This window comes from Amia ocellicauda, chromosome 8, assembly GCF_036373705.1.
Source record: "Amia ocellicauda isolate fAmiCal2 chromosome 8, fAmiCal2.hap1, whole genome shotgun sequence".
Classification (NCBI taxonomy): domain Eukaryota; kingdom Metazoa; phylum Chordata; class Actinopteri; order Amiiformes; family Amiidae; genus Amia; species Amia ocellicauda.
The window spans coordinates 15,517,590-15,544,672 of record NC_089857.1 but is presented as its reverse complement, the minus strand read 5'-3'; the positions used below and the strand labels follow the sequence as shown (position 1 = coordinate 15,544,672).

Here is a 27,083-nt window from a genome sequence, read left to right as displayed (position 1 = left end):
TATACCGGCGCCCTCCATCTCCACATACATAACTGGCAGCATGTAAAAATCACAAAGTGTGCCAACAGAAAATGAACACATGCATAAAATGTCATAAAAAATACCACACGGCCAGCTTGCACCAGCAGTTCAACCACACAGCCGATGTCCCACTGAATTATAGGGGGGGTTTGGGAATTACACAGATTTGTAATTTAGCCAGGCCACACTTCTCAGCTGTGCTATGGTAATTTATAATTCCCTGATGTGGTCAATAGTAATCAGAACCTTGGTTTAATTTCTCATCTGAGAGACAGAGTTCTCCGTCATCACTCTTAACCTGAATGTGTTCTCCAGAGGGAAGACTGCCTTCAGCATCCCTTCCTGGTTTACCTGGCACACCGACCAGGTCCTGTCTTTCAGATTAACCGATTTGATAAGATCAGGATTCAGGGTGGTGGGGACATGGTCAGAAACAATTAACTAATTAGCCTGTGAGGTAAACAAAGAATGATAGCTTCTTGTGCATTAAGACTCGTTGGAAAACTCTTTAAGGGCAGTTGGTTATCGAGGGTTCAATACATGTGGTTGGTTTCTGCAAACTGACACGCTTAGAACTTGTGTAGTGAAACATGAACCCTCTTATAGCTTTTTAACTTGAAAAGAGTCAATCATTGACTAGCTGGTGTTTCCAGGAAGTCACAAATCTCAAATTTACACAGAAAAGAATACCAGTCACCTTCTACTGTGTTCCAAGAAAACATAAGGCATCACACAATGTTTGGGTGAAAGGAACGTTGGTCATGAAAACATAACCTCAGCCTTTGGAAACAGCCTGAAGAGAGCAAACCCTCAGGGACAGGAAGCTGAGGACCAGTCAGAGCTGCAAGAGGACTTTACCATCAGATTCACTGAAGACAAATTTTGCTGAGCGATCATCAGCTGGAGGACTGGTCCTCTGTTGGAAGTACGGAGTTTCTTTAATCTGGGAAATGAAAAACAAACAACTGCTAAAGACTCTCCTATGTCGTTTCTTTGTCAAAGAACAAAACAAAAACAGGATCTTAAACCAAACCCAATTCTACAGATTAAAAAAAAAAAATCATGTAAAGTGACACGGTTCAAAATATTTTTGGTGTGAACACAGTGGTAAAGATTTTATGAATATCATAAGGCTAGTTTGTTCACACAAGAAAAAAAAACTAGTACACTTGCACACAAGACTATTCACACCCTTCATTTGAAACAATGTTATTTAGCAATTCAATTAATAAATATTGATAATTAAATTATACTTATTGTATCAACAATATATATCTGAATCAGCCTTTAGAAAGCTAAGAATTCCAGTGGTTTGAAAGGGTGCTTTGTAAACAAGGGACTTTTGTTTGATTTATTTGGGGCAGATTGTTTATTGAACCAACCGATCCAGAGAAAAAAAAGCATTTGCAAATAAAGGGTGTAAATCTTTGTCAACAACATAAGCGTATCTGTCAATCGCCTGTGAATGAAGCCAGAAGTCTGCAGTACCTGGAACATCTCGTTAATGTCCAGGGGAAGGGCCAGGCCAATGTAGTCATCTGAACACCCGTAAGTGGCGCTGGAGACCATTGAGCGCACCGAGGAGGAGCGCTGCAGGGTGTTCTGGTTGATGGGACTCAGCAAGTCTTCCTTGTCCAGGGAGGCAAAACTCAGGGCTTTCAGGAACCTGCGTAGAAGTACACCCAACGTGTTAGAATATGCCAGAATATGACAAGAGAGAGAATCATATATTCTACACCAGTCACTGCTTACCAAACACACTGTGAATAGATTACTAGTTGTCAGATTATTTTCTAAAGGGTCAAATAACATGGTTAATTTGGTTTCCCAGTCAATAAACTTGACTTTGTCGTCTATACCTGTGTTCACCTCATATTTGCAGCAATCTGGCAATAGTCAGAGACATCACAGCTCTTTTGTATATTAACTACATTATTACAGGACCTGATAGAGTACTAATGGTCTGGAGATTTAATTTATATTATGATCAAATACACATCGTGTACAACTTAGCCTGTAAAAAAAGGAAAGTTCTGCTGTCCCACACCACAAACCAAAACCATTTGCGCATGAAGCCTGCAAACTTGAAGTGAAACCAAGCATACATACTAGGATCCCTTCAGAAAGGTTTACTATGGTAGCATTTCAAGGTGTATTAATACCTATATTTTCCCCATGTTTGTCTCATTTGCTTGGTGATGGAGAACAGTGACTTTGCCTCTGTACAAAAAGGATTAGAACAAGAACAATTCAATGGATTCATGTAACAGGGGGAAGATCAATAATCAACTTGACCCTCCTCCATATATCCATTTACCATTTGAGGTTTCTTTCCCTACAATTCCTGTGTTAAGGTAGTAACTTGGTTTGTTACATGAAACCAGAGCAGAGTCAAACACTGACATTTTATAACAGGAGCCCAGCTTTGTGAGTTTACAACCTACCCGGAACCGACTGCATAAGGGTCCACAATGGCATATTTTGTCAATAGCTCTACAATCATAAGACATTAAAATGGGTGTGAAGGAGATCCTGCTAATCTGACCCTGAAAGCAGTCTAGACATCTTGTCCCCTGCAATCCCATTCCAACCAGAGACTGCAAAGTGCAGTTTAATAGCTTCCCCTACTCCCTCAAAGTGTATTGACTACTCCCATCCATGAATTAAGCTAACTAAATTAAGCTAAATCAAATCTCAATATTTTCCCTTTAGTGCTAGTTACATATTAGGCAACTGAAATTACAATTATAAATATACTGTTGCCTGACTCGTGGAAAGCTACACAAGTCAGTGTTTGACCAACTCCTGTTTTCAATTCAAAACAATAAAGGATTAGAAACCTGGAAAATCTGAGACAGTGAATTTCAATCAATTTATTGCATTAATAAGTTAATTTAATTCACCGCAGACAGTCGAGGGAGGGTTCCCCTTGAGTTTGGACAGTTCCATAGTAAAGTTTGACAGGGATCGGCAGTATTTTCTATGCAGGACTAATGTACAGGTGCTATAGGGTAGAGGCCGCACAGGGCATGGACGAGCTCCTGGAACAGGACTGTGAAGCGAGAGAGCTGCAGCAGGGAGGGCGGCTGGGGAGAACTTGTCAGGAGCATTGCTACAACAAGTCTCTCTAAGGCGGGGAAAGAGAAAAAGAGAAGACAAATCCACGGAGTAACAACGCACCGTGGAAGGAGATTTCTTGACGGCCGGCGCTGGTTCACGGCTGTGCCATGAGAAGTACAGCCAAACCTCTTTAGTGAGAACCTGAAGGGACCACCAAAAAACAGTTCTGATTACCCAGGTTTTACTTCCAAGAGGGATTCTTCAGCTTTGTTTTTCTTCCCCGCCCCTTTCCCGCCACTACCCCACAGCACCCCACTTTACGTCCTCTTCAAAAGCATGAAGGCAGCTGTCCGGTTGTGGCAGGGGTGGCGAGCAGAGAGAAAGGGGTGTTCTTAATAAAGAGGTTCTACTGTATTTGAGTTAATATCCAGAAGCAGGCTTACAGATTCTGTTCAGCCTTTTATGACAAAGGTGATGTAAGGCTGTTTAAGATGGCAAAGGGGATTGAAAAAGGGACAGGCTGTACCGTCACCTCTGCGGTAATGGCCTGTTTATTTCGTGTTTCTCAATATGCAGGATCTTCATTTGATTCTCTCTGAGATGGCTTATGAAAGGATTCTGTTAAGAAAAGCTGTGCAATTATTCCTATGTGGTTCTATTGGGCTGTTATTATATTACATGCCTTGCAATTTGATGATGCACTGAAAGCATCAGAAGTTTAGAAGGAAGACATGGAGATGATACTTGTCGTTCTTACAGCGTTTTCCCCAGATTACCAATAGACTTGCTTCCCAGAAAAAATAAAATTGCATGACAAGCAATGGCCAACTCTCCGAAGAGATCAGGCATTGCCATTTCTGATTGTTTTCAGGGTAAGTTTATAAAAATTTAAAAAAAGAAAGGTAACATTAGAGCAGCTACTTTTAATTCTTTAGTATAAAACCTTTTCCATAATTAGAAACATCTGCTCAGAGAAGTCATTATGCCTGGTATGGCAATATCCAAAGATGATTAATCAGTTGACTTGCACACACTCACTAGTATAGTTTATTATTAAAAAAGATTGGGCAGCTATTACTTGATAAAACAGGGTCCATATCAATGTCTTTTGCATATTTAAAAAAATAGAAGACAACTAACTCTTCATGGACAGAAAAGGTAGGACAGGAAAGGGAGTGCAGAATGAACAATACTATTCTTACACCCTGACAAATCTGTATATTAGTTGCTGCTTTCAAAACACAGAACGGGAGAATATGGGCAGTTGTAAATATATGTTTAATTGCTGCACATTTACAGTAATAATTCAATATGAATCTGCACTCCATTCATCTATTTCACGTACATTGTGTCTGCATTATGTGTTTCAGCCCCAAGCCGTGTTCCCTTCTTTTACATTTTAGAGATCAGGAAAATGCCTCCGAGCTAAACTCCTGTTGTTTTTGAGCTCCCGTGCAGATATCCAGAGCCACAAACAGAACAGATGAGGAGAAAGGGGGGAGTAAAAGACAAGCAGAGCTGGAATGATACAGGGACAGAAAAGAAAACAGAAAAGACAAAACAATATAGTGAGAGCTATGGAGTGAAAAGATAGGACTATAAAACCAGATCAGGACTGAAACTAAAGACTAAAGCTTTACATATAAAATGGTCAAATTCAACACAGATATCTCACTGAAGCCACTGGAAACTGCTTTTTATTTTGTGCCGGACAGATTTTATACAGACCAGCCACTAAAAATACCATTGTTAGCTGTAAAAACTAATTCAGAATAATGGCTGCTTGATTCGTTTGTTCATTCCCACACTCTTGAGCGTCTGAAATGCTTAATATCTTCCAACGAGTTTCACTGGAAAGAAATACCCACTTATGTACACTAATAATTTTGATCCAAGTCACTTAACATAGCCAGGGCAGTAAGAACTGTCAAGGTGAGTGACTGAACAAATGGCAATTTTTTTCCCTAATCAAACTATTACAAAGGGGGAATTCTGCAATGATCATATTGTTTTTCATGTTTTGTCATCCTATCACTTCAATACCTAGTGCTTGTGTGGGGGAAATAAGGTTTGAGAAAATGTAATGGCTATAACAGAACACCTCTACTTCACATTGAATTGCAAAATTATTCTGCAGATGCATTTACAAGTAATTTTTTTACACCTAAAAAATAAAAGGCAGCAGTATTCTTTATTCTCCATGCAACTCCTCTTTTCAATGTGCTGCCTGATGAAGTCATACTTAAATATTTTAAAGAATGGTTCCAATAGAAACCAGTTGCTACAATTAGGCCTTGCAGAACTATGAAGCTTTGCCTTTGAGTTTATCATTTTGTGTCCTGATGTCTGTGTTTGCCAAGGAATATCAAGAACACAACATTGTCGTTTTAAAATGAAGACATTTCACCTGTACTAACTTACAAAAAGTCAGTTTAAAGAAGAAAACAAAACCACTTGACCTTGAGTGTTGCAAGTTCAACAAAATCATGGTTAGTTCTAAAGAAGGATTTCCACATACATGGTGCAACTGAGGTGAGAGACACAAAGAGGGAGGGGGTAGGGGGTAGTCGCATGGCTACAAACCAAAATCTGAAATAAAGGCCATACTTCTAGTTTTAGTCACAGTTGTCCCAAGCTGTGTACACCTGCCCTTTACATTGCATGTGACACCCTTAGCACACTGCAGAGAGTCCCAAGGTGTTAGTTTAGCAGATGCATGAACAGCAGCCGGTTGATTTGAAGGCTGCAGTGAAAGCACCAAAGACACGAGACCTACCTGCGAGGGGTGAGTCTGGAGTCCAGGCTGCCGGTCTTCATGGTGATGGTGTCCGTGAAGAGCACGTCCTTCGCTGGAGACGCCAGTGCTTCGGAGTGTGAGAGGGAGGGGTGAATGCGCTGCTGCTGCAGCCGCTTCAGGGTGGCGTAGCCGAAGGCGTCCCTGGGGCTGGTGTACATGAAGTTGCAGTCAGCCAGGCTCTTGATGGTGGTGACGGAGGGCGCCTTCAGGGACTGGGCCCGACGGGGGAGGGTGTGCGAGGAGCCGGGGGGCACCAGGGAGACGGAGTTGGACTTGGAGAGCGGCAGGTGGTTGGCCTGGGGAGTGAGGGAGTGAAGGGTCTTGACCGTCTTGGCGCTCACCACCGTGTTGAGGCTCACGCAGTCCGTGTCGATGGTGCCGCTCTCCACCCCGCTCACAGTCTCCCGGGAGGGGCTGGAGCTCATGGAGCTGATGCCGCTGGTGGTGGTGTCTGTGTTGAAACTCTGGCTGCGGCTCTTGAACTGAGCCCCGGCCGACCCGTCCCCCACCAGCCTCTCACGGCTGGCGTGCTCCCGCTGGCTCTCCACAAGCCCCTTGGGCAGCTTCAGCTCCGGGTCCCCGATGCTGGGCGTGCTGCCCTGCTCCTCGGATGCCTTGCTGCCCACGAAGGACGTCTCCAGACTAACTGTGGGGCTCTTGGGCAGCCGGCTGCCGTTGAACACGGGTGTGAAGACGTCCCCCTGCGAGTAGCTGGAGGGTTCGGTCACCGTGCGGTTGCGCCTCAAGCCCAGCTTGGCCTCGGTCGGCACCTTCCCCCCCTTGGGGTCGCTGCTGCTGCGGAGCTTCTTGCTGGGCAGGGTGAGGGAGTTGAGGAAACGGTTCCTGACGAAGCGGCTGGAGGCCAGGATGGTGAAGGGGCTGCGGTCCTTCATGGGTTTGGGCCGCATATACAGCGGCTGGTCCTCGGCCAGCTCCATCCCGTCACAACGGTCGTCATCCATAATGTACATACCTGAAACAACAGCAACACAATTCCCCTCCATCACTTTCTAAAACTATCGTCAGTTTTCTGGCTATACTGTCAGTTCCTCACAACCCTAACCACAGTTTTCTGGCTATACTGTCAGTTCCTCACACCCCTAACCACAGTTTTCTGGCTATACTGTCAGTTCCTCACACCCCTAACCACTTATTTATTTATATTAATGAACTTCACAATTTAAAAAAAATTAAATTAAAGTATATACATGTACATATATCATTTACTATAACGTTTTTCTAGGTAACATGGAGGATTCCCAGATTAACACATTCAATAAAAGTAAATACAGATATTGAACTGCTAAAGGCAGTTAGATTTTTTTAAGGAGTTATGCAAGGACAAGAACTTTGTTCATAAAGGATTTTGTAAACTAAGGAACTGTGACCCTGGAGTGGCAAGTCACAGGTTCTTTTGGGGTTTAGGTCCAGCTGTTCTCTTGGATAATTTAACTGGACCGAATATTAGATTTTTCTTTCCCCCTCTGTATCAATCGTGTACAGTCACTGCTGAAAAGCGCACGTATTTGCTGAAAAGGGTGGAAAGGTGGCTCACTGGGCTGTGTGGACTCGCTCTCGCTGTTGTGCCGGGAGCTGGTGGATTCGGAGCTGAGGCTCAGGGTGCTGGGCACGGACGGCAGCTCGCTGCAAAGCTGCTCCACATCATCAGGGACGACCGGCCACAGCTGCCGGCGGCTGTGGCGGACTGAATCCCAGTTGTGCTGCTTCAGGATGTCACAGCCCTGCTTGGTCTTGCAGATCAGGCCCAGGACATACAGGCAGGTTCTGCAGGAGAACAACAAAGATCAGGGTCACCTTGCCTGACCAAGGGAAACAGAACCAGGTTTACAAGAATGGGATTCAGAACTATCATACATGGGCTCCACAAGCATTGCCCCAAAGCCCAATATAACACTATCGACTAATAGGTAAAAGACCAAATAATATTAATTTGAATTACTTCCACATTACCCCCCACCACCTTGATAACTGAAAGAGTCTTCAAGTTGTCATACTAGGTTAAAATACTCCAACCCGTCACTTTGCCCCAACTACTGGAGTTGCTTAATTATATCAGGTGATTCTCAGACTGCTCCCTCCTCAGGATAGCCTTACCCCCTGATAGACAGCACTTCACAATGCAGCGCCAGGGCAATGATGTCAGGAATCACATTCTCCTCCTGAAGCAGGTTAAGACCCCAGTTTGAAGAGCCAATATTACCCTGAAAACCAACACAGACAAAGCAACATATATAATAAAATATATAAGAAAAACAAAAAGCAAGAGAATGGTATTGTGGGTGCATTATTATGTGGGACTAATATTTATTGACAAAATACTAATGAGAACAAGTGGGTGAGATTATTTTTATGTAGAGACTTTGCTGTCCTAAAAATGTGATCCCCTTTTATCAATAGATTCCTGATGGTATTTCATGGGAAGGGACATCTTACCAAGGCCCAAAGAGCCGCCTTCAGCTGCTTCACACCTTCCCATTTGTCCAGCATAGGAGATCGAACAGTGTAACTGAGGTCTGGGACAACACTCTGAACGCAGCGCAGTAAGGAAAGGAAAAGGAAATTGTCATTCATATCTCAGAAAATTGAATTCCTCATATTCCTAAAATATCTGCGACTTCTTCAGAAACAACAGAGGCTGTAATCTAAATGACATGAAATTCTCAGAACTATGTAAAACAGATTCATAGTGAACTGTAACTTCCTCTATCCATAACCTTACAAGTTGCCTTTAACAGGACCCCTTCATCCCTATTACCTGAGCCTCCAGAAGATGGCACCCTGTCTTGTCATGGACTAACTGACCATACAAGTGTATAGGAAGATAGACATTTGGCCTCTGTAACCTACAACACAAAACAGGCAAGCTCAATTTCAGCAAATACAGAATTATGGAAAAAGTACATTAAATACATTAGGTAAGATTAGGGTTCGTTGTTTTTTTCACATCTATGGAGAAAGCAATGGTTTAAAGGACTCGAATGCCACAACTAGACAGTTTTTACATGTCCATTCCATCACTTTGAACAAAATAGAACAGCACTCAAGCTGACATATTGCAACATTGATTGTTCACATTTAGCAACGAGCAACAAGACGTGGCTGCTTCCGTCCAGAACTGGAACAGTGTCAGTCTCAGGTGGCTGGGTTTGAAAATGCTGTTTTCACTGCTATGGCCTAAAACCACTGGTGATGTACCGAACCCAGAGAAAAGTGCCTTGTGAGAACATAGATTGCTTACTGGCAATGTGGAGAATCCATTGCTCACCTTTGGTTGCTTCTCCGTACATAGTTGTCACCATCCACAGGTTTGCGGTATGTAGTCAGTGCTTCATTCAGCTGCTCTTCTATCAGATCAACGTATTTCAAATTGTACTCCTGAAGAAAATTAGAATATTAAATTACTTTGGGCAACTCTCATCACATTTTCTAACGTATACCTAATATTCCAAACCAACCTGGAGCAAAAATATTTGGAAAGTAGAAAATGGTATACGTAATATTTAAAGAGATTAAAATGCATTTTTAAGAGAATAGGGGTTACTATAAAAGATGTACATTGCTTTCTCATCTTGCTCAAAATACAGAAGGCTCAGGGTTCATATACAGTTCATCAAACCGATAACTGCTTGAGAAACGTAAACCACCGACGTCGTGGGAACTAAAAGCTGACAGTAAGAGGTTTTACATGTACAAACAAAACAAACACAAGACCCACAGATGAGATGAGATCCACAGAAAGACAAAGTATATTAAACAATTATTAAAAGACACATAAATAAATGAAAACTAGTCTTCTCATTTTCACCTAGATATGCTTACTATGTAACACTGAAATTAAAAAAGGATCAACTAATTGATGAGTTTGTGATAACTGCCCTGTAAAACCAGAAAGGAAACAATATGCAAAGTGAATGTAAATGCAAATTGCCTATTCACAGAGCATGAATACTTGCAGGACCCTTTCTAGTGTGAAAATCAGGAGCAGGGCCTACCTTCTGCCACTTCTCCAGCTGTTTGGTGACGTATCCCCTTTCATTAAGATAGGAAAATCCCTTTGGAATGGAAAGAAACCTAAAAAAAAAAAAAAAAAAAAAAAAAAAAAAAAAGCTCAGCTAATTGGCTAGAACTGCAAGCCATTTTCAAGAATTTTTAACATTAAGTTTGATAACATTCAATCAAGTAGGACCAAGAGACCTGTATGTGTTCCCAAATAGAAAATAAAAAATATAGCATTAGCTTATTTACTCTCCCATGATTACTTGGATGTGCACAGAAACCCCAGTTGACGATAAATCCATTAGTGTTTGCTCCTGGGAAATGGATAATAGATGTACAAGCCTTTTCAAGTTTGAAATGAGATGTTTTGACAATGAATATCTATAATTAGCAAGCTGATAGGAAGGTACATGAGTCATTAGCATCCACCAGGTCTGTAAAGCATAAGTTAAACCCTGAAGCCAAGCGTGTGTTGTGCTTAACGTTGAATACGCTTAAAGTGGTTTACTGTATTGGGTTAACATGAAGTTCATATTGTGTTAAGTTAAACACCTGTTCATTTGTATATAGGACTGCTAGGTGAAGATCTTGTCATTAGTAAAGTTAGGATCTAACTTAGTATATTAAGCCACAATAAGCACTACCCACACTTGGCTACTGGACAAAACAAGATAGGCATGCTTTTAATATCACTTTAAACATTAAATCTTTCATACATCAGTCTGGATGTTGCCAGTCTTGTAATTTGTGACGTTTGGATATAAACAGTCTGGCTTGAATGATTTGAAAAAACAGTCGTTTGACACATTTCTGAAGTATTTTTTTTGTATGGATGTTGTTAAGTATTTAAATGGTATAGATATCGATCTTGAATTGCATTTTCTCTCTCGTTCACTTTCTGAACCTGTTCACCAGACAAAGTCCTTATTTGAAACATAGATTAGCTTGCATAGTTTGATAAAAGTAATTTGACAAATCCAATTCCTATTTCCCAGGAAGTCCACAATGCAGAAACACTGTGACAGTTAGCTTAATTAATTTGAGCTGTAAAACAAATATTCTCCCAGGAAACAGCACACCCATAATGTTTAATATATAATAATCTCAATCACTGGTCACATCAGAACCGAAAGCTTAGCTCAACAACCTGTTTAGAGACCTGATAGGTTCACTAGAAAATACTACAATGTGCATCAATAAAACACATTTCTGTCCACTTCTGTCAAAGTCATATAAATACATTTTCTTTAGAAATGATGCAGCAAATTATTGAAAATACCTGTGCTGATCGGACAACAAGCAAGCCAACACAAAGACTTCTCTATGGTTCTCAGTGCTGTGATCCTTACCGTAAAAGAAGCAGTACTCCCTTGTCTCCTAAATGGGACAGGGCCGGCTTCATATGAATTAGTGCATGAAGATTGGCCTAAAAAAAGCATGAGAAAATGTCAAGTTGCAAGACAGCAACAAACGTCAATATAAATCAGTCACAGATCAGGATTTCATTGATGGACTGTTATGACTTCAATAATAAGTAAACTGATTTGTAAGGAAAACACGCAGCAATGGCCAGATTCACTGCATCGGTCCGCAGCGATGATATGACCGTGTTTCCTGAACCCTTGGGAGTCGATTTCCTTTTCCTCCCAAAAAAGTGGAAAAACCCCAATAAAAAGAAGGTGTCTGCGATTTAGTGGAAGTCACACAGCTCTCACTTCAAGTGGTCTATAAAACCGCTCTACGTGGGGATGGGTTGAGCAAGGCCTACCTTGTCCTCGCAGGCCTCGTCCAGGATGTCCAACGCCTCCAGCGAGATGGTCTTGTTCTTGTCGTGCAGCTGGGTCACCAATAGCTCGATCCCCCAGTTACTGAAGAACTCCACATTGGCCCTCAGGAGCACGCGTAAGTGCTTTGTTGCGTACAGCCTGCAGTTCTGCAATGCACACCCGGGGAGAAGAACCGTCATATCTCCCTCTCTCCACCCACGAGCACCAATGGCCTGAAGACCTTGAAATGGTCTCCATGTAAAATCGGCAATCCAAGGAGCGAAGGGGACTGCATTCAAAAATATTTATGGCTTCATGGTTTAAAATTAAATTAAATTAAATAATTAACATAGGAATCGAATGGCAGTTTTGATTCAATAAATAATGTATTATCCTGTTTTACTGTTATTGTTTCATTTCATCTCATGTTCTGTCATTCTCAGCTTTATCACAATGTATATTTCTTAATTTGAATTTCAAAACGTCACAGTCCCCTTTACATAATCAGGAAAAAATACAAAAAACAGGATAGGGAGGATAAAGGAGATTATAATAGTATGAATATCCACCACTTACATCTGTAGCTGCAGTTAAGATTTTGGAGAGAATGACCCGGGCTAGGCCATCTCGACTGTAGTCTAATGTAGAAACAGTCAGTTTTAACAAGTGGTCCTGGTTCTTCAGAGAACAGAGATTTAGCAGACTGTAAAACAAACAAACAAAAACACAGACAGGTCAGTAGTAAACAAAAACAAAAACAAAAAAAAGACATGTGAACCCAATCGCCTATAGGAAACAATTGCACGAATAGCAGGAGAAAGGCCATACTGAAACTCTGTGACAGGAGACCAATGCATTCCCCATGTTGTACTGCTGGTGGTACTCCAACACAAATTTCTACCTTCCGTTCTATTCTAAAGGCTGGAAATAATGCTGAACATAATAATGTGCTTTGTAGCTACTTATAATCAAGCTATGAGTGGTTTCAAGTGCACTCTGCTGCTCTGGGCCAGGAATGCATGCGAGTGGCTTTCAGTAAGAAACCACTCTCTACATAAGGCGTAACTGTTAAATTCTTAAAAACAGATCACCAGGTAAAGCGCAATTTGTACTAATAAACACAGATCAGAGGACTTGAATATTGTAATTATAAAATGTAATTCGATCAGCAAAGCGAAGGCAACTCTAAAAAGGCAGTAAATCTGTAAGTGACAGTTTGGGTTGAATATGTCCCTCCACAGAGTGCTCAACCAACTCTTGTTAATTACTTATTTTAATTAAAAACCTGCTACCCTTAAGCCATTTGTGAGTTTGGCCTTGGTAGCAGCAGGATGCCAAGGAGTACCCAGCACTTAATGAACTAGCCCAGATGCACAATTTTGTTTATTATGAAATTGCTTGTGTGATTTATTGAAAAACTAAATTCAATGACTCAACAGGAGACAGATCGTGTAGGGCTTTGGAGAGATGACCCCCATCTGCACGAATAAGTACTGCAATTTGTGAGTGTGTGACCAGCATTCTGCATGGGTCACAGACAAACTGAACTTGGGATAGCAGCAGCACAGCCTGGGTAATCAGTTATATAGATGCTCATTAAAACCCCTGCACCTGTTTGACTGTGTCTGTTGTAATACTCACCACTGGAAGACACTACATTTCTCTAGCATTTTGACCCCATATGGGTGAGAAGACAGAGCCCCCAGGAAGAGGAAGTAGTGCTGGCTGAGGGTGTTGAGGAGCCCGTTGTTCTGTAGGCTGCGGTCAGGTTTCATTCCCGAAGAGGACGTGAGCCACTGGACGATGTCCTTCACCAGGTCTTCCAGGTAGGCCTGACCATCCTGTGCCAAAGAACAGAACCAATGAGAAGCGGCCTCTGGGGCCAGCGAGCTCATTCCACAGGACTCCAATCATGCATTGACCCAAGAATGCCATGAAGATCAACTGAGACAAATCCAAAGCAGTCGTAGTGCTGGCATGGTCATAAAGGGGAATGACACTTCCTCCTGCTTCTGGAACACTGTACAACTTTAAAATATGTTATGAATAAAACTGGTAAAAGCAGAGGGAGTTACTTTTAAAAACCAACAAAATTAAAAACAAAAATTGAGCATAGATCTAGTTTTTGTTTTGGACCATAGTCATGAATGGTTGCTTTACCTCATCAGACTCAAGCAGGAACTCGATGAACTGGCAGCCGACAACGGTCAGCTGTTTGCCTTTGCTGTGATCCAGTTCCAGATTGGCATACAGCTTACTGCTCGGCTTGTAAAAATACAACAGCCTCCGGACAAACCTGGAATCAAAACAGTCATGTGACCGACACTGAGGAAACATCCAAGTGGCTGAGTGGCACACAAACGGCTAGAGGCTGTGCCACTATAAAAACATACAAATAAAACAGGGTTTATATGAAGTAGACACATACTTTCCAAGTAATAGAGTAAGCTGAGACCATACATGAGGTTTGTCTTGGTCTCAGAGTTACACAGTTCAGTGCAAAAAGGATAGCTAGTCCCACACGATTAAGAGCTGCTCTGGAAAAAGAGGGAGGACACACTCCCATTTTTTGGGAACTCAAAATAAACTTTGAAAACTATATATTTTTGATATTGATCAAAAGATATCTATCTTTAGGTAGATCTGCACCTTAGAACCTTCACAATTACATTAAGATTTTTAAAACCCATTTCTCTGGCCTCACCTGTGCATCTGCTCATCTTTGTTGTTTCGGAGATTAACATTTGGCCACTGTTGAAGACAAAGGGAAAATATGAAAATCCCACTTAATATGCCGTTTCAAAACAGCGACTCAAAATAGGAACTTCTTAATGTGTTGTTAATGTGACTAAGTTGTTTAAACAATCTGTCCATGAACAGGATGTAAACCATCAATACTGCACATCCTAAGTGTGAGTGGATTCCCTTCTGATAAAACAATAACTCAAAGCCCAAAATCCTAGATCCTGGATCCTTTACGAATCCCCCACCCCCAGCTCATTATTAAAACAAATCTGGGGGGGGGGGGGCAATTATTCTTGAAACATGTTTCAATATAATTTTACTTCGCCAATCTGAGGCCTTTCCTTATAACAAATTATGTTCACTCACCTTTAATATTGTTCCTATCAAAATCCAATTCCAGTCCAAGTTCTGCTTGTGGTTGAGGATCTGACTGTCTCTGAGGTTCATCATAAGTGCTTCTTCAGTGTCCTACAGAAGATGTATTGAACAGGCATAATTCTAGTTACTGTTAGTGTAAACTGAACAGAAGGAGGTGTACTCCATAAAGACTCCTTGTGAGAGATGAATGGTTAGGCAATATATGCACTGCTACTTCAGTGTGACCAACGACTCCTGCTACTGGTGACACGATGGAAAGGCATTTGAGCAAAGAGGTTTCTGTCTGATATCTTGGTGACTTTCTGGTCTTACTGACCCTGCAATGATGGATGTGTCTGTAAGTCTCTATCAAAAACTCTCAGTACTGTCTGCTTAGTCAAGCTGCAACTGCAAAATCTTAACATTTGTGTTTGGAATACAAGACGCACTGAATAAATTACCAAAATTACCAAAATTAATGCTGCCTTTGTTGTTTTTTGTATTGTTCAGAACACTTTGTAGCTGTTTTTTTTTTTTAATTGTCTTTTGTATACCCCTTATTAGAAAATGCCAATAATCAAATTGGCTCCTCTTGCCACTAGAGCTGTCATATACCAGTGTGCTGTCAGACCTCAATCTCATCAGAACTGCCACCTCAGGCCCATCTTCGAGAGCTGGACCAAACAGGTGACAGAACCCACTACGCCTAAAGACCAGTCCCCTGGGGTTTGACCACTCATCCGAGTCTAAGAAGTGGCCTCCCCGAAATTGGCTCGGGTACACAAAGTAAACAGGACTGACATGTACCTTAAGAATAAAAATATCTTTCTGTACCCGTAGGTGTTGGTCTCTTCTGTAGTGTGCTGCCACTGATTTCCTAACAATGTGGTCCAAGTAGAGGCTGTGAGGTTTGGGACCCCTCTTCTTCTTTTCATGGAAGCGTTTCAGGTAATTCACCGCTGCACTGGCACGTCTGGGGGAGAGGGGAATCACATTTGGGGCTTTAATACTTCCGGTGTACAGAGGACTGTCCTCTAACCATTTATCTCCCTGCCTTGCCTTAAAATGATACAGCTTCTTAATTAAAACTAGTTAATCACAGGCAAGTGTGACTGTTCTCACCCAGAAGCTTGACCCAGCCTTTAACAGTGTGATAGGCCACTGAAAAAACAAAGGCATTGGATACATGTATTAATGGAGTGATTCTGGCCACCAAGTTTAATTCATGAGGTGCTACCAAGAGAGTAAAATATGCCTGATCTATTCCACAAAAGGATTTAATCATCTTTCTTTTTTATTTTTTAACTTTATCAGTGAACTTTCCCTTCATAGTTTTTCTTTTTTATTTGTTTATGTCAAAGACGTACAGTGAGGGGGAAAAGTATTTGATCCCCTGCTGATTTTGTACGTTTGCCCCCTGACAAAGAAATGATCAGTCTATAATTTTAATGGTAGGTGTATTTTAACAGTGAGAGACAGAATAACAACAAAAAAATCCAGAAAAACGCATTTCAAAAAAGTTATACATTGATTTGCATGTTAATGAGGGAAATAAGTATTTGACCCCTTCGACTTAGTACTTGGTGGCAAAACCCTTGTTGGCAATCACAGAGGTCAGACGTTTCTTGTAGTTGGCCACCAGGTTTGCACACATCTCAGGAGGGATTTTGTCCCACTCCTCTTTGCAGATCCTCTCCAAGTCATTAAGGTTTCGAGGCTGACGTTTGGCAACTCGAACCTTCAGCTCCCTCCACAGATTTTCTATGGGATTAAGGTCTGGAGACTGGCTAGGCCACTCCAGGACCTTAATGTGCTTCTTCTTGAGCCACTCCTTTGTTGCCTTGGCTGTGTGTCTTGGGTCATTGTCATGCTGGAATAGCCATCCACGACCCATTTTCAATGCCCTGGCTGAGGGAAGGAGGTTCTCACCCAAGATTTGATGGTACATGGCCCCGTCCATTGTTTTCTTGGTGACTATGGTCCCAGCTGCCTTGAGATCATTAACAAGATCCTCCCGTGTAGTTCTGGGCTGATTCCTCACCGTTCTCATGATCACTGAAACTCCACGAGGTGAGATCTTACATGGAGCCCCAGACCGAGGGAGACTGACAGTTATTTTGTGTTTCTTCCATTTGCGAATAATCGCACCAACTGTTGTCACCTTCTCACCAAGCTGCTTGGCGATGGTCTTGTAGCCCATTCCAGCCTTGTGTAGGTCTACAATCTTGTCCCTGACATCCTTGGACAGCTCTTTGGTCTTGGCCATGGTGGAGAGTTTGGAATCTGATTGATTGATTGCTTCTGTGGACAGGTGTCTTTTATACATGTAACGAGCTGGGATTAGGAGCACTCCCTTTAAGAGAGTGCTCCTAATCTCAGCTTGTTACCTGTATAAAAGACACCTGGGAGCCAGAAATCTTGCTGATTGATAGGGGGATCAAATACTTATTTCCCTTATTAACATGCAAATCAGTTTATAACTTTTTTGAAATGCGTTTTTCTGGATTTTTATGTTGTTATTCTGTCTCTCACTGTTAAAATACACCTACCATTAAAATTATAGACTGATCATTTATTTGTCAGTGGGCAAACGTACAAAATCAGCAGGGGATCAAATACTTTTTTCCCTCACTGTATATGTGTAAGAGAGAACAACACTAGTGCTGATGCACTCACAGTCTTTTCTCTTGTGGAATATCAAAGGAGGCTGCCATGTTCATCAGAGTTGGCAGGCAGTGCAAATGATGACTGTGTGAATGAGGGAGGATTGTATTAGCCTGTGAAAATAAGAAAAATGAGAAAAAATAAATGAGAACAATATTAATCATATTATTTTTTCACATCTGATGACTGCCAAAGTATACCATTATATGAAAGTAGCACCTTGCGCACACAGTTCTGGGTCAAACTGGCAGTCTTTAAGCTGATATTTAGTTTGGATCTTTATATCAGACACTGGTTTGACAAGCTCTCAAGCTTCGATAGACCCAATACCAGAACCTACTGTCCATGTTAAGGGCACTCCTAATACTCCAGTTAAAGTATTGTTGTTTGCTTTGTTCATCATGCAAGAAGAATTTTGCAGGCAGACAATAACTGATGCCGACAATTCAATAATGTACCAGTCTGTCAATTATTATTATTATTATGTTGAGAGCCCAATTATTATTATTATGTTGAGAGCCCTGGACCTGTTGAAAGGCAGCTGAAAGGCTGAAATTCAAAATGGATGCTACAATTAAAAAGTAGCACAACAACGAAGACAATGGTTACCATGTGCAGAAGTTCTCCAAGGAGGATTGTTGCACGGATCGACACTTGGGCTTCACTGCTTGTGATCACTTCAACCAAGCCCTACATTACCAAAAAAATAGGAAGAAAATGAATTTTAAGAAATGCAGATAAAATGAACCATGTGAAAATGTAAATTGAATATTGAGCTGAGGGAGGGGGTTGTACCTCCAGGAGCCTGCTGCTAATGAAAGCAGATAGTACCAGGGCAAGATAGTTGTCCATCAAGTCAGGCCTGAAAGGGGAGGAAAAAAAGAAAGTAATAATTTAAACAAATGTATCTTCTTCAGCCTTAGCAGACAAATAATGTTAGGAATGTATACAGCACAGGTGAGACTGGTGACAGGTATAAAGACAACAGCAATCAACATGGACATTACGTGTTATGTTTTCTGATGCAGGAATCAGTCAATTATTAGTAAACTAAAAGATGCTCTACTGTATTTGCTCTGGATGGGATTCAGGGCTTACCTTGACCTGGCTCGATGTGGAAGTATGACTTTTGCCTCAGCTGCTACAAACCCATCTGAAAGTCTCCAGCTGTCCTGAAATCTACTGGGGTCTAAGGCAAAAAATTTAAACAAATGAACAGCAACACTGTATTGGAAAGTATTCAATTTGAATATTGGACCAGGCATTTTCAGAAAGGCTGGCATTACTCACCAACACTTAGAAGAGCTTCAATGAAATCTTGGGTCACAACAGGAACAGGGAGCCGGAAAATGTCATACATCACTTCTAATAAACCTCTCTGTGAAGAGTCGAAATGGGGATTATTATAAGAGGTCTCTGGACACAATTAAAAGTGGCAGAGACAGTGGAGGAGACAAATTAAAAAGCAGCACAAAAAAGTAGACCTTGGAAACCCTATGGTGCCAATAGATTAGTATGTTCAGGAACAAACACTGGTAGACTACTTTTGTGATTAAAACTTATTCAGAAAACACCAGAATGGGTGTTTATTTTTCAATAAAAGTCTAAGGCATATTGGCTTTAAGTTAATCTGTATTCTCACTACTGAAAAGAGAAACAACTCAAGTTTAATAAGGATGAATAAGATTATTTGTGTTCCGTCTTCTTCTGAAAGAAATTACCCGCAGTAAATGTACCACATGAATAAAAAGGTGTTAATTATTAAAAAGTAACACCTTTACCCACACTTTTAAAAACCGTTTGTCATCTCCTGGTGTGTTTTGCGAGCTACTTAGGTGACACTCCTGTACTTTGTACACACAAAATGTAGCACCAAGGGCAATCCTGATGACACAGCAACTTTTTATGAGGTGATGTCTTTAAAACCTGTGCAGGGAACTTTAAATGTTTAAAAATGTTTTAAAAGTTGTCAAGGTGTCACATAAAACAAGAGAAATTACAGGCACGGGGTTGGGATGTCAGGTTTAATGATCAGATGTGGATGTATAAGAAAACAAGAAAAAGTTCTCTATGGACTCTTAGGTCTCATTCTGGTTGAATAACTTTGTGAACAACAGCAATAAAAAAACAACAACATGTACATACCCTTACTTCCATATTTGGTATACAGAGCAAACCTATGAGCGACTGGATCCCAGAATTGCCCGACTTGCACAGGTTAATAATACCTATAGAGTTAGAAAATATGAGGATTTTTTAGTTTTTTTTTAAATGAATCGACTATTTAAAAACAGTAAAAATGATCGGGCTGTTAATAATCAGACATGAACAATGTTTACTGCACAAGTTTACTATACACTAAAACAGTTTCCATAGAAATACAGTAGACAATGTGAAGAGAACATTATGGGAATTAAATTGTTAAAATATCAAACTTCAACAGTACAAATTAGTATGGAATCGTGGCAGCAGGTTGCTGTTGGCATAAAGCTTACCTGACCAAGATCGGAAGGCTGCCACTATTGCCATTTTGCTGGCAAGAAACCGTGCTTCTCGATCCTCCCTAAAATAGAGACGATACAGTTAGAAGAAAAGTACATGGCAAACCTAAGCATGTCAGTATGTCTTCTTTACAGCATGTTGTAGTGGCTCCCTTCCTTGCTCCCAAGAGGTTTACACTTTGCTTAGGTTTAAATATCCAAAATATCCTTGTGTTTCCTTAGATTTTTTCAGCATTAAGGACAGTTTTTACCCCTTTTTTACAGCTCTTAGCATTGTAGAAAATGCATGTTCAATTGCAGCACAGACAGAAACAAAGTTGATCAAACCACTGGAAGCAGGCAGAAATACTCTTTGCATTTTAAGTGTCTTGCACTAAAAGATTTTCAATTTCGTATAGTGCAGAACTGGGCTTTTATTGGGGGTTGTACCACATCATATGTACCGGACTAAGAAAGGCACAGATGTTTTAGAAGCCAAACCAAACCAAAATTGAAACATCCAATTTGACCCAATTTTTTGGTAACACTCTGAAAATCAATTCCTCTCACATTGTGAAAACAAAAGAGAGAGGACTGCTTGCGGGATATTTTGAAAAATGCGAAACAAAGAATGCCATTCTCTTTAAAAGTAAATACAGGGATGTTTATACCCGTTTGAAAGACTTCATCTGGAGAAAACAAAAAATGTACAATAAAGAAAGGGGTGTGTACTCCAAACTGTGGGATTTTAATATTTGTCATACTATTTTTGTCCCCAAACAATGAAGATGCCTATTTCTGTAGCCATTTCTGCTGCACATCAGAAAGAAGAGAAGCGTTTCATGCCGCCCTACCATCACCATGGAGGCTATTTCTTGTTTAGGCCTGTGCATGAATACTTTGGGTATTTACCTGAAATATATACCCTGATCCATATCCACACCCCCCAGAAAACCCTGCTCTAGTGCTGACCTGTTATACATGTTTACAATGCAAAGGCACACAAATGTTTCAGACAGAAAGATGGTAGTAAAAAAAAAAAGCTAGGCATGCTGCAGTTTCTTTCATGCATGCACCGAAACCAAGAAAAATAGGTTGTTTTTTTTATTTCCAACAATTACATTATCCGGCGTAACACAAAGGGACCCAATGCTGGGGCTTCCCCTCGATACTGACAAACGTAATTATATTCAAACACATACACACAAGTAAGGAAGAGACAGAACTTACTTGAGCTGTCCTTCGGCGGTGTCGGGGTTGTGTCTGTAGTGAAAATCTGTGTAAGGTGCTAGAATTTGCTGAAAGGCAGAAACAAAATCACATTTTATTTTTTACATTTTACTGCCAATCAGGTATCAGGGCCTAGTGAGGGAATTAAGCACATTCCCGAGGCATGGAAAACAATTGTTCACACTTGAGAAAACACCTTTGCAAGGTCCAAATCGGATGGTTCTAACCCATTCATATGCAAATTGATACAAAACACATGTATCAATACCCTGTTTATCTCACTCAACTTCACATAAACCAAGTACAGCCATGCCAGCTCACATTGCGTTCCCAAGTTAAAATGTTGAGTAACTGACTCTTTTAGTGTGCAATGGGTTAGTATTCTACAAGTTTTCGTTTCCTGAGGATTTCACCGTGTTGCCACCCTCCTTGTTTTTGCCACAGGAGTCAGGAATCTGATGCAGAATTAGAAGCTACTTAACTACAATGAAGGTTTTCCTTTCAGAGACCTTGGCTTCAAAGAGTACTTTTCATTGACTGCAGACAGAAATGAATGGAAACCTTGAGCAGTAATTCTAATTATTCCTGAAATTAAAGCATATCATTTTTCAAACAGGAAACAAAACAAGAAATACATTTTGAAAGCGTGTAATATATCTCTTTAATCTCCTTGGGAAAGAACTGCTGTCCATATATACACACCACGCAGAGTCAACAATGACTGTAGTATTCAACTGATTTGCAGCCCAGAGGGCAACGATAATGAGTCATAAAACTCTAAATTAAGGGAATCTAGATGGCAAAACACTTCAGTATTAAGGTAGATTTCTTTGGGTGGCATTAATACAAAAGCACCCTTAAATTTAGAATTGTGGGAAACTAACCCAGTTCAAGGTGTCAGTAGCACTTACTGTCCAGCTGTGCATTTGGTATATATTGGGGCATGGCCGAGTAAAATCTAAGGGTCTTAAGTTAAGGGGTTTAATTTTTACAGTTTTTTTGTGGATTATCATGGTTTACCCAATGGCCTCCTCTCCCTTTTGGGCTCTCTTGTACCTGTTTTACATGCTGTTTCAGCTATATCCTAAAAACAAAGACATTGTGGATAAATAAAGTAATTCATAGGTGTGGGGAAGCTTTATGGGAGAATATATGGGAGACTAACCACAGAGGTGGCACGTCTCGAAGCAGTGAAGAGGCAGAGAGTGCAGTGTGTGATAAGAACCTGCTGGAAGGTTTCGATGCAGGACAGAGAAGCGTGGATGGTGACCACAGCTTTCGCACTGGCCACCAGGAGTTCAGATGAAGCATCCCCAAAAGGGCGGACTGCATTTACCTCGAGCTCCACGTCAGAGCGGACATACTGCCGAGTCTTTGGGTGATTGAGGAGGTGCAGGATGGTGGTGATCAGGGCCTCGTTGATCCGGCTCAACTGGCAGTCGATCACGTTCTTCAGAATGGTGCTCAGGCCTCCCCTCTGCGCCACCACTTCTGGGTTCTTCAAAGCTGAGGAAAAGGCAGACATTTTACCCAGAGAATTGATCGGTACTGATGATTAAAAAAAAGAAAGAAAAAAAAAAGAATTGGATATAAAATGCACATAAAACTAAATTTCAGGATGGCACTGGTACAGACAAACACAGAAATTCCCATCACACTGCTGGTCTACACTGGATATGAGGTGCGGAAGGAAAGTTAGAAATTCGTCTCTCACAAGTCAAACCAAGGGTCAGGCCACAAGGTAGTTTGACCTCTTTTTATATTTATGATGTGCATCTTGGAGACAATATCAAACAGTGTGATTTAAGTGTCTGCTCCCTAAAGCATGTATTGACCTGTGAACTGTTACCTATAATTATGTATCTTCTGCTTAGCTAGCTTTTAAGATAACATAGTAATTACTTGTTAATTATAACCAGATCTTAGACTTCTGTGTGTATAAAAACCTCTGACTTTTAGTACGGCATCAGAGCAACTTTGGAATCTCCTTGATTCACTGTTCCTCTCCACGCTGTGTGTAATAAAGGCATTGCAACGAACGTTCCAACCTGATTGAAGGCTGAGTTTCTTCCACAGAGGGAATCCTTAGAGGTGGACCAATGTATATGCAGGAGATGTGTTAAACAAATTACAGTGCTTATATATAGCTTTTGAGTTAATTGCATGCCAATTACTGCTGCACCAAAGAGTGAAGAGATGGACAAAAAAATTTAAATCAGGTCAAGGAGTTAGTATCTGCATTCAGGATGATCACCCCCCCACGCACAAGATAGGATTGTTTATGGGGGACGTTTAGAAAAACAAAGGGCCTTAACACTATAACCGCTGAGATTCCGAACTACATAAGACCGCCTCAACCGCAAAATATAAAACAGCTTTGAGAAGAATGAAAAACAAACTGTTGGATAAAACTTAATTTGTACTTATGAACATCACACATTTTCAGAGCAGAAACATTGCATTTACATTGAAAAGTTACTCTTTCAAAACAAGCACATAAACATTAAATTTGTTTTAATAAACTTTATGCAGTACAGCACAATAAACTGTGTAAAGGTGTAAAAGTCAGTGTAAAAGACATCTTAGCAGACTTATCCAACTATGAAAATAATATCCAGTAATAAAAACAAACAGCATAAAACAAAAATATAACATGTTATGCAACGTGAAAGCACTTTGACATGACTGTCTGTCTGTTACAGCTGCGAATCAATGCAGAAAACATGCTTTTCTTCATCAACAGGGCTGTATGTGTTGCATTTAGTAACCTGGCAGTGTCTTTATCTCGTGTGCCCGGGGGCAGTGCTGGCTGAACGGTGAGGGGCATCTTCTCAGTCCTGTATAGATGCTGAATTGCAGTGCCAACAGAAGTTTAATAAACACCAGCCAGCCTGTTGCCAGCCCTACACCTAATACAAAATAATTAGTAGACATGATCAAACACGTGAACGATCAAGGCATTGATCCAGAGACCTGGGTTACCAATGTGACCAAGAATGAATGAACTTTAGAAACTTGCTGAGCCGATCAGTGGACAGGCAGACATGATCTATTTCACCTGTGAGTCTTCAATTGTGCATATTTTATCTGCTAATAAAAACAAGTAACAATACAAATATATGAATATATGATGTGTAGAAATGCAGAAGCATTTGAACAAAAACGTATTTATAACATTAATTCTGAGAGTTGAGTTTACAGCTGAAACCCCGTATAGGTATTTCATTAAAATATTTAGTAACACATTAGAACGGATATGCAGGAGAAATTCACATATGCAGAGATATTTGATATTTGAATTGCAAATGCCACTCAGAAAGCGGTTATGATGGCGCGAGTGTTAAGGATAAAATATCTATAGCTGGGTTGTTGTTTCTAAAGTCTTTCTTCAGTATTAATACATGAGAAGTTCTGTATATGAAGTTAAGGCATGGAAGGTATGTATTCTCTTGCGTGAAGGACTGACTAACTGGCACAAGACTCAACCAAAAGGATGGTGTGTGTTAGAGCAGGCCCAGTGGCATTTTAAAAATGTCTGTCTGTCCTTGAGTCGTCATCGTAGAGACAACACATGCAGAGTGCTTCTCTCCTCCCAAGAGCACCTGTGGTATCCAAGCATGATGGACGTTTACTAGCAGGGAGAGACTGGGGACTTCAAGGCACGTCTATGTACAGTGAGAGAAAAAAGTATTTGATCCCCTGCTGATTTTGTACGTTTGCCCACTGACAAAGAAATGATCAGTCTATAATTTTAATGGTAGGTGTATTTTTACAGTGAGAGACAGAATAACAACAAAAAAATCCAGAAAAACGCATTTCAAAAAAGTTATAAACTGATTTGCATGTTAATGAGGGAAAGAGTGCTCCTAATCTCAGCTCGTTACCTGTATAAAAGACACCTGGGAGCCAGAAATCTTGCTGATTGATAGGGGATCAAATACTTATTTCCCTCATTAACATGCAAATCAATTTATAACTTTTTTGAAATGTGTTTTTCTGAATTTTTTGGTTGTTATTCTGTCCCTCACTGTTAAAATACACCTACTATTAAAATTATAGACTGATCATTTCTTTGTCAGTGGCAAACGTACAAAATCAGCAGAGGATCAAATACTTTTTTCTCTCACTGTACAACAAGGGTATTGAAACTTGCATTGTCTTGGGTGAAAAGCACTGTATTTGCATATGCCTACTCATTTACCTACCTAGTTCGCAGATGATAGCAATGCACGCTCGGACCATTCGGTCTCTTTCCTGCAAGCCATCATTTCCTACTGCTATCAAAGAGTTGGTGATAGAACTCGGAAACAGCAAGGCATTGACAGTGATCATCTAGGGAGGGGGGGGGAAAAGACAACAAGTTCATTACTTTAATTTCAATTTTGTCTATATTGTTCTTGCATTTATTGGCTATACTGGAAAACAATGCATATGCGGAAAATGTGATATAATACATATGGTAAGAATACTTACACATACTTTTTTTTAAATGTAAGGGGCTCTAAGACTTTGAGACGGCTCTGTGCAGCCCTCAAGTCTGAGTTCCTTCAGTCAAGAAACTAATGGATGGAAATAGGTAACATTCTAGGTTTGATTTGACTAAAAACTAAACAAGATATGCTGAATGGTAACCTCTCTTTTGTCCTAAACAATCCAGTAAATATTAGATAAATTAGCTGAATAAACCCTGCTGCACTGACCACCAATACATTTTAAGCTACATTTAAATAGCTTTATTTGTTATTTTATTTTTATGTTGTAATAAATAGATATATACACATAAATATGTATGTAGATATAAATACACAAACGCACATATATATACAAACACACATTTACAGTTATATCTAACTGTCTATACATTTTATTTATATAGTAGTTTGTTTCACAGCAGGGAATGTACTACTTTTTTTTTTCTATGAAAAACAAAACCTATACCGGCAGCTCTGTTTTTACATATTGTTTGTGTGTGGTTAAAGGCTTCCGAGAAAAGCCACTTAACTGCTTGGCCATATCAAACAGCTACCTCATTTGAAAAAGGAAGTCCAGTAAGAAAGGTCATCTTCATTCGCAAACACAAAAAACCACAAGACAAACAAGCCCTGAAGAAAGTGCGCCGAAACGCTACAGATCAAGCAGACGAAGACATAAGGCAAGTCGGAGTGAACAAGGAAAATCGATTTAGGCTACTTTATTTAACAGGACTTTGTGACTTTTTTTTTTTTCACACATATAAATATCTTAAATAAAAGTACTGCATTGAGTTATGTAGTGCAGTATGGATGATATGATCTTGGATAGAGCTGTGTAGGTTATATGTGGCAGCACAATGCTGTACTAGAGACAGTAGAGGATTACATGAGCTGGCCAGTATCACGCCAGCCAAATTAACCTCTTTTATAATGGCATATAATGGTTTGGGAACTACTTGATCGCCTGACACTTTCATGGGGAGAATGAAGCAATTTTTCAGACATTATCAGATTCTAAATGCCTTTTAACTTGACAAACAGATCTTGAGCATTTGGACAAAGTATTTGGGGTAATCTGCAACAGTGACAGTGCAAGTAATAATAGTAATATCCAAAGTTGTATTTTTTTATGGTGCTACTGCCAATAAAACTGTATACACTGGCTGAAAATTGCAATATTCTCCCAGTGGAAAAAGGACACTATTCACATTACAGAGACATCTTTGAGACCCCCACGGGGTATAGAAACCTCTTCAAAATAATTGTAACAGTTATGATAAAGCAAACTGTAAATAGATATATTGGATAATAGTGAGGGGGGTGGGAGGACTTAAACTTATTAGGGGAGAAACATAATGTGTTCTTATGTACATTATTAATACGAACCTAATCTTTACCAATTACATTTTGATTCAATACCCATTATCTGTTTTGAAAGATTTAAACTAGACATTACAGACATGCCCTGCTGTGA

General features: G+C 40.4%; 1 protein-coding gene across 5 annotated transcripts in view; it reads right to left on the bottom strand.

Annotated features, from left to right (window-relative positions):
• rictora (RPTOR independent companion of MTOR, complex 2 a) overlaps positions 1-27,083 on the bottom strand; it is a 57,588-nt gene that overhangs the window by 5,482 nt on the left and 25,023 nt on the right. For 2 of the 5 annotated variants that reach the window (XM_066712155.1, XM_066712156.1), the window contains exons 7-34: positions 25,343-25,469; positions 22,474-22,643; positions 21,138-21,205; positions 19,923-19,990; positions 19,573-19,655; positions 18,718-18,805; positions 18,526-18,616; positions 18,223-18,289; positions 18,037-18,117; positions 17,440-17,540; positions 15,571-15,736; positions 14,773-14,874; positions 14,366-14,412; positions 13,822-13,957; positions 13,303-13,502; positions 12,238-12,364; positions 11,664-11,828; positions 11,245-11,321; positions 9,892-9,970; positions 9,165-9,274; positions 8,655-8,742; positions 8,333-8,425; positions 7,994-8,100; positions 7,434-7,663; positions 5,858-6,851; positions 3,202-3,282; positions 1,510-1,687; positions 880-964 (exon numbers count right to left, since the gene is read on the bottom strand). In XM_066712155.1, coding sequence (XP_066568252.1) covers positions 880-964; positions 1,510-1,687; positions 3,202-3,282; positions 5,858-6,851; positions 7,434-7,663; positions 7,994-8,100; positions 8,333-8,425; positions 8,655-8,742; positions 9,165-9,274; positions 9,892-9,970; positions 11,245-11,321; positions 11,664-11,828; positions 12,238-12,364; positions 13,303-13,502; positions 13,822-13,957; positions 14,366-14,412; positions 14,773-14,874; positions 15,571-15,736; positions 17,440-17,540; positions 18,037-18,117; positions 18,223-18,289; positions 18,526-18,616; positions 18,718-18,805; positions 19,573-19,655; positions 19,923-19,990; positions 21,138-21,205; positions 22,474-22,643; positions 25,343-25,469 — 4,009 coding nt within the window. The remainder of the gene's footprint in view (positions 1-879; positions 965-1,509; positions 1,688-3,201; positions 3,283-5,857; positions 6,852-7,433; positions 7,664-7,993; positions 8,101-8,332; positions 8,426-8,654; positions 8,743-9,164; positions 9,275-9,891; positions 9,971-11,244; positions 11,322-11,663; positions 11,829-12,237; positions 12,365-13,302; positions 13,503-13,821; positions 13,958-14,365; positions 14,413-14,772; positions 14,875-15,570; positions 15,737-17,439; positions 17,541-18,036; positions 18,118-18,222; positions 18,290-18,525; positions 18,617-18,717; positions 18,806-19,572; positions 19,656-19,922; positions 19,991-21,137; positions 21,206-22,473; positions 22,644-25,342; positions 25,470-27,083) is intronic. The other 3 variants (XM_066712158.1, XM_066712159.1, XM_066712157.1) reach the window with 2 other exon arrangements.